This window comes from Pleurodeles waltl, chromosome 10 (assembly GCF_031143425.1).
Source record: "Pleurodeles waltl isolate 20211129_DDA chromosome 10, aPleWal1.hap1.20221129, whole genome shotgun sequence".
Lineage (NCBI taxonomy): Eukaryota > Metazoa > Chordata > Amphibia > Caudata > Salamandridae > Pleurodeles > Pleurodeles waltl.
In genome coordinates this window covers 104,007,470-104,019,871 of record NC_090449.1, presented here as the reverse complement: position 1 = coordinate 104,019,871, position 12,402 = coordinate 104,007,470, and the positions used below count along the sequence as shown (strand labels likewise).

The 12,402-nt window shown below is 43.0% G+C and overlaps 1 protein-coding gene across 2 annotated transcripts in view; it reads right to left on the bottom strand.

Moving 5' to 3' along the window:
- The window catches only part of TSR3 (TSR3 ribosome maturation factor), an 80,211-nt gene that overhangs the window by 16,542 nt on the left and 51,267 nt on the right, over positions 1-12,402 (bottom strand). For both annotated transcript variants that reach the window (XM_069209879.1, XM_069209878.1), the window contains 2 exons: positions 6,637-6,775; positions 6,205-6,421 (listed from right to left, as the gene is read on the bottom strand). In XM_069209879.1, coding sequence (XP_069065980.1) covers positions 6,205-6,421; positions 6,637-6,760 — 341 coding nt within the window. In that variant the 5' untranslated portion in view covers positions 6,761-6,775. The remainder of the gene's footprint in view (positions 1-6,204; positions 6,422-6,636; positions 6,776-12,402) is intronic.

The following is a 12,402-nucleotide window of genomic DNA, read 5'->3' as shown; positions in this document are numbered from 1 at the left end:
TCCTTTATAAGTTTATGCAGAAACGTATGACACTGTGATATAGTTCATCAACAAGGTTTTAATTTGTTTGCTTTCGTATATCTCCGATATGCACATCAGCTACTCCGAATGAGAAAACAGCTCCTTCAAATGCGAGTACAGCCGACACGTGTTTCGTCAAAAAGACTTTCTCAAGGCCAAAAAATAATCTGCAAGTGCCCCGTCAATATACTTCCATGTAGGTTTCTTATGTCCTCCAGACAAATTATGATGCAAGACGGCTAGAGTTGTGGCTGAACAGTGCACGGCCCAGGGTGTCAAACTGGCGTTTGTGAGAAAGGACGGACTCTGGAAGGCCTGGACTTACAGCAAGAGTTAACCAGGACATTGCAATTCCCCCAGATAAGCGCCCAACATGGAGAGACGCTAGCTAACTGTGCTAGCACTGTTGACTTATGTATGGCCTGTGTACAATGGAGAGAAAGCCAGTCTCCCTAGTGCCCGTTAACTCTCCTGGGCTTTAATGTGAAAATGTAAGTGTAGATGGTATGACCCTCACCAAGCTCTCTGGCATAAGCTGGGAGTGGGGTAAAAAGACCATTAAACTCATCGCTATGTCGGAAGAGTATCTGTAACCAGCAAAAGTGCTCAGGAACAAGCTCAGAAGCTGCCTGGAGGGACATGGTGGCTTCACTGACTTACCAACATGCTAATCCATCTGACCGCAAGGAAGGGTGCAGCGCAAGCTGCTGAGTGAGAAGCACAGGGCAGAGAAGCACCCAGAATCTTTTGAATTTGCTGGAGCTCACTGATTGACCACTTGAGCAAATAAATAAAAAACTTTCAAGGCAAAAGTCACAACGGTGTGCATTGCTAGTGTGGGCACCTGGTGTCAACTCCTACAGTCCGCAGGGATACAGAATATTACCTGGTGGAAGTGAGAGTACCTGCAGCGGTGGTGTTGCGCTCTGCCCTGTAAACTGCTTGAATACTACCCTTCAGAGACCACTGTGGATTATTTAGTATGCTGTGTTTAGCGTACACAATAAATACTGCTTTTAAAACTAAAGATGAGTATTGGACTGGACAACTACTTTATTGGGGTATTTTGAATAAAGAGCCCGACATATCTTACACCTACCTTTGACTAAGAGCGATGGACTGCTTGAACCGCATAATCCCAGAATAAACTGCTGGGGGGGGGGGAAAGAGTGCCCTATGGTCCTATGTGAAGGGTTCTGACAGCTGGGGGATGACCTTTTAACCCCTCAGGTGCCCTGATCGAGCTGGCCATGCTGCACCCGGCTCATGGCCATGAGCCAAGGGAGCAGGGATGGAAGGGGAAATCGCTTCCCCTTCCACCCCGAACCCCCCCTCAATCTAATGAAGTCAGCGCGTGACGGGGAATTCCTCTAACAGAGCGGCCAATATGTTTTACACCATTTCTGCCCCCCCCCTTTGGGGGCAAATAGGCCAATTATTTTTTTATTTTTGTGTGGGGGGGGGGGGGGCGTCTCCTTGGGCAAGGGTCCCCCCCCAAAGGGGGTAGAGCACTTTTGAGCAGTTCTGCCCCCATTGGGGACAGATAGGCCTAGTTTTTTAAGCCGATCTCCCCCTCAAGGAGGGCACAAGCCACAGCGACGCTAGGGATGTTTTGCTCAGTTTTTTTTGTTGGGGGGGGGGGGGGTTGTCTCCTTGGGCAAGGGTCGTCCCCACAAAGGGGGTAGAGCACTTTTGGGCAGTTCTGCCCCCATTGGGGACAGATAGGCCTATTTCTTTAGGCCGATCTCCCACCAAGGGGGGGCAGAATCCACTTAGGCACCAGGGAAAATTTGGAAATGCTTGGTGGCAGGGTGTTTGTCAACTGACAAAGTATTTGCATTTGTGATTATAACAGTTTATTTCTCCTTTTTGTTCCAGTTCAAAGGTTTTGCTTCCTTTCCTGTGGCTCCTTGCGATTTTGGCAGCGGTTGTCCTGCGGTTTGCTTAGTTGCATGTTTTAGGTAAGTAAAAACAATTTACTCCAAAGGAGTATTGTTGGCATGCATTAATTAAATATTTGTAGGTGGTATACTAAATGCAGGATTGTGTGTGAAATTGTCCTTATATTTGTGTTGTCTTATGTCTCTATGCAGTGTAGTTGCTGGTGAGTCTAGCTTTTTCAGGCAAGTGATTCTTTGTGATAAAGCCAAAATTTGTTTATTACTTATTTTAGACAGTGCTGGTTGTTTTTGGCGCATCTGTCAAGTTACACTTCTTAGAAAGGATCATGGCTTGCCGCAGAGTGACCGCTCAGCAGGTTGTTGGCACGCGTTTTGAGTCGTCTTCCGACCATGATTATGAGGCAGACTGTGCATTTGAGGCAGAGGAGGAAGTGGGAGATTCTGGCAGTGAGTTTTATGTCCGAGCAGAATCTTCTGATGAGGAAGCCACTCTCAGTGCAGATGAAGGGCCCGTTTTAGAGGAGGACAGTGATGTGCCAATAGTGCAGCAGCCTGGAGCTGAAAGGTTTCCCATTTGAAGACCTGACACCTGGATTGCTACACTCATGGAGCAGCCACAGTTGCCTGCCTTTACTGTTCTCCTAGGGTGTAGAGTGAATATGGAAAGCTTTTGGCCTGTCAATTTCTTTGAGTTGTTTATGGATAATGTATATTTGGAAGAGATTGTTGAGCAGACTAATTTATATGCAGAGCAGTTTTTGAGGGACAACGCTGCCAGACTTAGGCTTCAGTCTAGAGCTGCCCAGTGCATTCCCACAAATCTGGAGGAGTTGAAAAAAGTTCCTGGGTTTGACTTTTTTGATGGGGTTGATCAGGAAGCCGTCACTGTCTTCTTATTGGTCTACTAGTCCCTTGATGGCAACGTCTATATTTCCTGCAACCATGGCTCGTAATCGCTATTTGCCTCTTCTTCGGATGCTGCATTTTGTTGACAATGCTTTAGCCTTGCCACAAGATCACCCTGGTGGGGACCGTCTTTTTAAGATTGGGCCTGTCCTTGATCATTTTGTAGATCGTTTTTCAGAGGTATATGTTCCAAGGAAAGAAACAAGTGTGGACGAGCCTTTGTTCCTATTCAAGGGGTGTTCGGTTTTTAAGCAGTACATTCCTAGCAAGAGGACACTGTATAGAATTAAGATGTACATGCTATCTGAAAGTAGTACAGGGTAGGTGTATAATTTCCGGGTCTACAGTAGTAGGGATTCCAGTATTGACCCCCCCCCCGGTTGTCTGCCTACTTTTGGAGTTAGTGAGAAAATTGTGTGGGAAGTTGGTAGGCGACTGTTTAACAAAGTTCACCATTTGTATGTAGATAACTTCTACACTGGAGTGCAGTTCAAGGAATTGTTCAGAGTGGACACTGTTGCTTGTGGTACAATACATTCTAACTGGAAAGGCTGTCAAAGGGAGTTTGTCTGTAAAAAAAAAAGCTTGATAGGGGACAGTGCAGTGCCTTGCGTAATAATGAGCTGCTAGCTCTGAAATTTGTAGACAGGAGGGATGTGTACATGCTAGCTACCATCCATGATGGGAGTACTTCCCCTGTGACTGATTGGGGTCAGGTTGCAGAAGTGCACAAACCTGCGTGCATTTTGGACTACAATAGGCACGTGGGTGGTGTTGATAGGGTAGATCAGAGGTTGGAAACTTATACTGCTCTTCGTAAGTCTTACGTGTGGTATAAAAAAGTATATCCATCCATTTGTTTGATTTGGCAACTTTTAATGCTTTTATTGTGTTCAAGGATTAAATTTGTTAAATTTCAGGAGTCAGTGATAAAGAGCCTTATTGTGGTGGAACAGGCAAGAGTTCCTAGAGTAGCAGTGGGACCCTGATGAAGAAGCATGCCACCAACCTGGTTGGTGGGTGAGGGGTCTTTTTAACATAACCTAAGTGTGATTCTTTTCTCAATTTCAGTGTTTGGAACATCACAGAAGGGTGTGGATACATCAAAATGATCTATTACAAAACCATCTCTTTTACCTACCTCTGGTTAAGAAAATGTTGGGGGATCCACGCAAATCACACCACCCTGGACTCTTCCGGGTGTCTAGCTTAAAAAAAACTTCTGGGTTTGGTAGGTTGCTCTAGATGACGGCCGCAACCAGGACCTAAAACGCAGGTCGCGCCCCCCCCGCCAACTCCCCAGAAAAAGAGGTAGTTTTGTAATAGATCATTTTGATGTGTCCACGTTGCGTTTTGGGGGCATTTCCTGTTGTGGGCACTAGGCCTACCCACACAAATGAGGTACCATTTTTATCCGGATACCTGGGGAATGCTGGGTAGAAGGAAGTTTGTGGCTCCCCTCAGATTCCACAACTTTCCATCACCGAAATGTGAGGAAAAAGTGTTTTTTGTTGCCAAATTCAGAGGTTTGCAAAGGATTCTGGGTAACAGAACCTGGTGAGAGCCCCACAAGTCACCCCATCCTGGATTCCTGTTTTTTTCACCTTGATTTCAATATTTTTTTATTTCAGCTGTTGTTTTCTGTAGGAAAATCTTGTAGGATCTACACAAATGAACCCCTGCTGAATTCAGAACTTTGTCTACTTTTTAGAAATGCTTAGCTGTCCGGGATCCAGCACTGGTTTCACACCCATTTCTGTCACTAACTGGAAAGAGGTTAAAAGCACACAAAAAAAAATAGTAAAAATGGGGTATGCCCCAGTAAAATGCCAAAACTGTGCTGAAAAATGTGGTTTTCCGATTTAAATATGCCTGTACCTGAAAGCTGGGAAGACTGTGATTTTAGCACCGCAAACCTTTTGTTGATGCCATTTCAGGGAAAAAAACACAAGCCTTCTTCTGCAGCCCTGTTTTCCCATTTAAAAAACAAAAAAACACATAACAAAATTTTTGCTGTATTTTGGCTAATTTCCTGGTCTCCTCCAGGGGAACCCACAAACTCTGGGTACCTCTAGAATCCCTAGGATGTTGAAAAAAAGGACACAATTTTGGCATGGGTAGCTTATGTGGACCAAAAAATATGAGGGCCTAAGCGCAAACTGTCCCAAATAGCCAAAAAAAGGCCTGGCATCTCAGGGGGGAAAAGGCATGGCAGCGAAGGGGTCAATTCTCGAGTCCCAAACCACTAGCAAACAAACTTTGAGACACAAAACTGGCCTGGATATAGTGCTGCTCGAGAGGCTGAATCGGATTTTATAAAAAAAAAAAAATCATAGAACACCAGTTCATGAAACACTTTCTCCTACACAGTCTTTTTTTCCTTCTCTAAACTGCCTTTCATTTGTACTGTTAAAAATATATATATATAACTTTTATTATACATAGGACTACTTGGAGGCTACCAGTAGCTGGAAATCGTGACTTCTCCCACCCGAAACCTTGTTTTTTTGTTCCCTTATCGCTCAACGAATAGCAAAAAATGAAGTATGGGTGAATGCACGAGCTGAGTTTGCCAGGTTGAAATTGGTTAAGTGACATTCATTTAAGTATCATAGGGCACAGTGGAAACAATTATTAGCAAAAGCAGTAGGTCACAACCTACTGGCTTTACCAATGTTTTTGTTTTTTCCGTTAGACGGACCCTGCACGTATGCATGAGGATGCAGCGGCTGGCAAGGAGTTTTCTAAAGCACAAAGAAAAATCTTTCAAAGACAGCCACCACATATACAAGTGCATGCATTGCGGCCAACTGTGAACGATTCTTCTTTTGTTTTGAGAAAAAACTTTGAGAAAAAATCGCTTTTTAGAAAAGGGCCACTGTGCATGCATATCCAAATGCTGTAAGGGAGAGGCCTGATAGCAATGTGCAACCGAGAGCCATTGCAAAAAAAAAAAAAAAAAAAAAAGACAAAAAAAGATACTAAAGTAGATAACCAAGAGTAAATTCTACTCAACAGAAGAAGTCATTGCACAGCGAGAAAATATTAATCGTATTTATGCTTTTCAATAAGGTACAACATATATCCAAATCCGTCAATGTCAGCGGTCAAATTCTAATCTTCCTTATGAGAAACAATGCTCAAAAGTTCGAATCCGAAAAAGTCAGTTTTCTTAATAACTCAAGGAAACCAGTGCTGAGGTCAAGTAATATTCCAACCAGAGTAACATACAGAAAAGAGAATACAAAGCAAATCGTAATAAAGAGAAGCCAACTTTTTAATTTATAAAGTGTCCAAATAAATTAAATGATTTCAGCCTTCAATAGGTTGTGTGAGAAAAGGAATTCGCTCACAGAAAGATCCTTAAAAAGCATACCTGTCAGCAGGAGAAACATACTGGAAACCCATAGGGCTCAGGATGAGCCCATTAAAACGCTGGTTGATTCGAAGATTCCTCACCAGGCCTTTGCGCGCCAATCTTCTTCCTGTGCACTTCTTTGGATCACAATGACCAAGCTCCCACATGGCCAGAGGACAAGGAAACTTAAATGGTGGCGAATCTGCTTCATCGACTCCGTCTCTCTGCACGCTGGCTATCAAAAACAGCCCAAAAGCAGCATTAACATGTTTACAGCTGTCAATGAAGACACAGAATAACAAAATGCAAAAATGACACCCTGTATCACACCCAACAGTAGTTACGAAACAGAAATATGAAGTCATCCAAAACTACTGGCACGGAGCATTTCAGATATTGTTAATAAAACATTCATTCTTCTAGGCAATACCTGCATTGAGCACTTCTTACCCAGCAAAGCATCGTGAACTTCTTCAGTAAAAGTTTCCAGACATCTTGGCGTACGTTTGTATCTAGCTTCTTTTCCTTTAGCAGAGGGGCGCTCAGATTTATGCAGAGGCTTTTTCCGACCCATGGCTGATGGTGGTTCCTGGAGGTTAGGAAAAAATGTATTTACACAAGTATTTTAAAGTATGCACCGCGCACTGAGTCCGAATTAAGAGCAGACTTTACATTTACATAGGCGGTTGTTGGTCAACAGGGCCCACAAGATGTCTCGGTCTGTAGACTTCAGAGGGTGACTGGCAGAAGAAACCAAGCATGGGAAGTAAAGAGGGTATCTGCCCATCCGTGCCCACAGAGATGGAGATGGGTGTGGATTAACTGAGGGTCCGCATTCTAGGCACGCACACTTCGCAGTGGTTGGAATGTACTAGACTTATATGACGCCGATAATGAGGTGTTATGGAAATGATGGCCATGATTTCCTTTTCAGATGATTTTTAAACAAAGTGTGTGTGTGTATATATATATATATATATATATATATATATATATATATATATCTACACATACACTGCACCAACTCCTCCAAATAGAAAAGGACGTACTCAGGCACTTAGCGTAGTTGCATATGTTTAATAAAACGATGCCTCCTCACAACGCGTTTCAGCCGTAGCCTTGATCACGTGATGAGTTGAGGGTCCTAAGCTCATAGTGATTAGATAGTTCAATTTTAAGCATTAAAGGCTAATGGTTCTGTATCAATACTTTGGTGAAGCATGTAGAGATCTGTGAAAACATTCACCAAAATAATGTTTGTTTTCTTTTCTTTTTAGGTATGATGAGAACCAAGTGTGGACTGTGCTTGTGAAGAAGAACAGTCTATGCTGAACAGTCTATGCTGCATCCTGACTTGAAGCCCCGTTGAAGCTTGTCTAGTGGGTCACTGCAGCAGGATTTGAGTTGAGCCTTTCTGCAGCTTTCCAGGACTTTCACAAGAAAGAGTAAGTTAGTGATTTGCCCTATTCTTAAACAGTTTGGGACTGTAGCTTGAGACAAGGTATGGTTGATCTGGTTCAACCAACAGGGTGTAACAAAACTGCTAATCCCTTTTGAACACATAAATCATACGTTTCTAGATGTGAAGATGATCTAAAAAGGAGCAGTTCCCTTTGAGCAATTTCTCCTACGAATGACCAGGTATCCTTAGGCTTTTGGACAGGTTACAAAGATTATGGACTACTGGGAAACGTATAAGTAAGAGTATAAACGCTTTCACATTGCGGAAGGTACTGTTCTCATCTAAGGGGTAACTAAGTAGGTTGTCTAACAATTTCAAAACGTTTGTGGTGGTTTTGTGCAAGGCCAATCTCAGTTCTGATAATGTAGATTTTCTTCAAAGATATGCTGTTTGTATTTCTTCTAGTCAAACATATTTTACAATAAAGTTGGTGGTCTGGTTTTGACACCAGAAGCCTTGAGTGGCCTCTTTTGTGCATTAAGATTTTTTGAGTATCGCTGTGCAGATTTTTTCTTAGATTTCCTGCTTTTTAGTTATTTTAAGGTTACTGGTTTTATGATTTCTGTAATGGCTTCAGAGTACTGGTCGTAAGCTCCTGGACTGGTGGGGTGGACTGTAACATTGGCATGGGATATATGTGTTAAGCGCAAAGTTCACCAAATTAGCCTCAGCTGAAGCACCGGGGGTACGGCGGGCGCGCCTCTTATTACTGCACTGTTGATTCCGAAATCTAATTGTTTACGGGGGGCACTTGGTTGGCTATTTTATGTTTTTTTATTTGGGTCTTTTTACTTGATAAGCATCAGGACTTTTAACTGCATTTTAATGTTTTCCTTTTTTTTTTTTTTTTTAAAGTGCTGTTTACTTGCCTGCACGAATTTAAATATTGACTTGGGCACTTCAGGTGGAGCCCGTTGGAGCCCACCTTATTTGAGCCCCTTGACCCTCCTTTTGAGGAAGCAGGCCTTTATCCTCAGACTGCCAATTTTGGGACACAAGAGGGGGGAGTTAGCAGGCTAGTTGTATATAGAATGTGCCCTAAGGTACATAAAAAGCGTGCGTATGCGTGGACACGCCATTGGTGCACCACAAGGCAAGCCCATATGTGCCCGTCCGCGCCTGGACAGCACCAGGGATGCTGCCCTCCCAACAACAGGAGGCAAGGTAATTCACTACTCCAGGAAGAAGCTCATGAGCTGGCGCCCCATAAGGGGAAAAGAGATTTGCTATTGTGTGAACCAGGACCATGTTTTAAATCTCAAGTGTACTTTATGTCAGTGGGCCTCTGAGCCCGGTCCAATATATTATAACCATATCCAAGACAATGAGGGAACCCAGGAGGGTAAGAGGAGTCCGCCAAAAGGGAAGTTTACATGTGCATTACTAAACGCTCACTTCCTGATTAAGTACAATCTGGAGATTTAGGATTTGATTGGACTTCATAACCTTGATTGTTTATTTGTTACCAAGTCCTGGAGTAAGGAGGGTTCTGGCCCTAGCCTAGCTGCAGCTGCACCAGAGGGTTATTTAATAACCACCCTCGATCATTCCCTCACTTAGAGTAGGGGGCGTGACCATTACTTAAATAAATAAAAAATCTCAGTTGCACTTTGCAGTCTGTTAATGGGGATTTCAGTAGAAAATTGTGAGCTTGGGCAATTTGGTTTGAAAGATAATCAGCTACCAAGTCTCACTCGCCTTTTGGTAGATCGGCCTCCTGCATCTTGAATTAGATACATGGAGGAATGGAATTCAATTTTTTAACCCTTTAGTACCAAATCACTATATACTTTACTTGGTGATTTCAATTTTCATCTAGAAGATAAGACAAACAAAGATGCTGTCACCTATCTTAATTTGTTGAACAATTTATTTTTTCCCCAAATAGTTGAGGGCTCTACTCACACTGCCGGACACCACTGATGGGATTTTTGTAAACCATTCTTTGGTAAAGGTTGAGAACGCCGATCCGCTCATCGGGTCAGACCAATTCTTAATCCCCTTTTCGGTGTTACCCTATAGAGTAGAAAGACCAGTCGTTCACAGGACCACTACTTGTAGGAGCTGGAACAAAGAATCACACTTATAGTTCTCAGTTGCATTAGAGAAAACCCTAGTGGGGATAGCACAGCTCCTCTAATCTTACTCTAGAAGATATTAACACCTGGGTACCGGATGCAGTCGATAATATAGCTCCTTTAAGGTCAAAGGAGAGTAGGAGGGCCAGGGCTTCAGAACAGTAGTTCTCTAAGGAACTAAAGAACAGAGAAGAATCTGTCACAGGCAAGAACGGAAATGGAGGCTGATCATAAGAGATGAGGATAAGAGTAAGCATAGAGCACCAATCGCCACACACAAACAAGCAATCATAGGGGCTAAATCAATGAATTACACAAGTAAGAGACGCTCGGCGAATAACAGACCCAAAGAGCTATTCAAGGTGGTTAAACAACTGTCACACACCCCAGTACAGCATGCATTAGAAAACTCTCAGCATTTTTGCAATAAGGTTGCTGCATATTTTAAGGATAATTTTTTTAAATTTACACTGGATTTAAGGATGAGACGGAGCATACTGAAGAGTTTGAGAATTGTACCAGTGAGGAGTCATTTAGGACTTGGTCAACCTTGCACCCGATGTCTCAGCCAGAAATTAAGAAATTGCTGATGGAGTTGTCATCTTGCTTCCCTGAGAACCCCTGCCCATCTATAATTCTCCACCCGGCTCCAGGCACTATATCCATCTTTTTTTAGAAAAGGTTTGTACTCAAATAATCAGGACAGGAGTGTTTCCCCAGAGCTGGAAGGAGGCTATTGTAATGCCCGTCAAAAAGAAGAAGTTTAACGGTGTGCCTGATGACTTAAATTTGAGGCCAATCTCATTACTTCCCACACCAGCCAAAATACTACAGAAGTACATTAATCTGATTTTGGCTGACTTTATATCTGTCGGGGATCTTTTGGACCCATCACAAAATGGATTCTGTAGCGGCATAGCACTGAATCTGCCCTGGTGGTGGCAACAGATTACATCCGACGTCAAGTAGATCAGGGTGGGTCAGCTATACTGGCGATGCTAGATTTATCTGCAACATTCAACACAATTTCCCCTTCCCAACTGGAGCAAAGATTGCGCCAGACAGGGATCAGGGATAAGGCTTTGGCCTTATTGAGTTCCTTCCTTTTGGGCAGAACCCAGATTGTTAGTTGTGCTAACTATAGATCTGCCCTCATGCAGGGTTCCACAAGGGTTATCACTCAGTACCACACTGTTCAATCTCGATGTTGCTCCTCTCGCGTCCCTGGTTCGCTCAGCTGGCTTTCAAGTTTTGTCATATGTAGATGACACCTAGATCCTGATTTCTATCTCGGGATCTGGATGAAGGATAATTGCCTGAAACTAAATGCTGAAAAAAAAAAACAGAAGTCTTGGTCTTTGGAGCTCAAGAATCAGTGTAGTCTGATAACTGGTGGCCAGAGATGTGTTGCCCCCTTTCTACACCAGTTGGATATGCAAAAAATGCAGCAGTGATATTTGATAACACTCCTTCATTTGACAAACAGGTTAATAAGACAACCAGCACTTGTTTTTATATAATCAAGATCTTAAAAAAAAATTCCTGCCTTATATTCCTTTGGAATTAAGAACGACAGTAGTCCTGGCGTTGATCACTTCTCGCCTTGACTACTGTAATGCATTGCACTGAAACATAAAAAAAAAATCATCCCCCAGGAAGCTGCAGACGATTCAGAAAACGGTAGCTCAATTTGTACTTAATATACTTAAATACTCCTCAATTGCAGCAGGTTTGTACTCTCTTCACTGGCTTCCGATCCAACAGCGGATCAACTTTAAAGTCCTGTGTATTGTGCAGAAGGGCTTGCAGCAGTAGGGGTCTATATCTTTGAGATAAACTTTTCAGTGATACTGCCCGGGTAGGCATCTGACGTCATCTAGTCGGAATAAAGTTATTGTTCCCAAGTTTCAAATGGCCGATGGGAAGGCCACTCTATCAGTAGCGGCAGCCAAACTCTGGAATACATTACCAGACAATATAGCAGATTTAGAATTACACATTGCCTTCCGGAAATAACTCATGACCTGGCTTTTCTGTCACCTTTAATGGACCTTATGTGTGTCCTTTTTTGTTGCTTCCTCCATAGGTAGCGCTTTGACGTCCCAGGGAATAATGCGCTTTACAAATTATAAATACAAATTAAGATCCTTGGTGTACGCATGCATGTTTGTGGTATTTCTTTAGCACAACCCTAGCCAAAAGAAAGTGGTTTTATGAACAGCAGAGCATAGTGGTATTTAAAAAGAGGAAGCCATGTCCAATTACATAAAGGTTTTAAAGCCTTCTTAAAAGATATTTCCGATGCAATGGATTTGGTCCTAAAAGGAAGGACATTCCAAAGTTTTAGACCAAGCAAGGAAAGAGCCAGAACATCATCAGTTGATCACTTAAAGATTCAAGCTCGGATGTGGCTGCAAACATGCAACACATTTGCTTGCAGTGCTCAGATCAGCAAAGCCTCACTTGGTTACCAGTAGCAGTCTCTAGGCCAGGGAATGAAGTCACAATAATCACTTCAGCCCAAGTTAGGCAATAAACGCTCAACAAAAAGCACTGTGGATGATGACTTTGCCCCTAGGCACAGGCAGTGGAGATAATGGTTGATGCATGCTCTCTTGTACTACTAGCCAAACACACTTAGGCAGCTGCGCCAATCACCTCCTCTCGGGTTCTCTT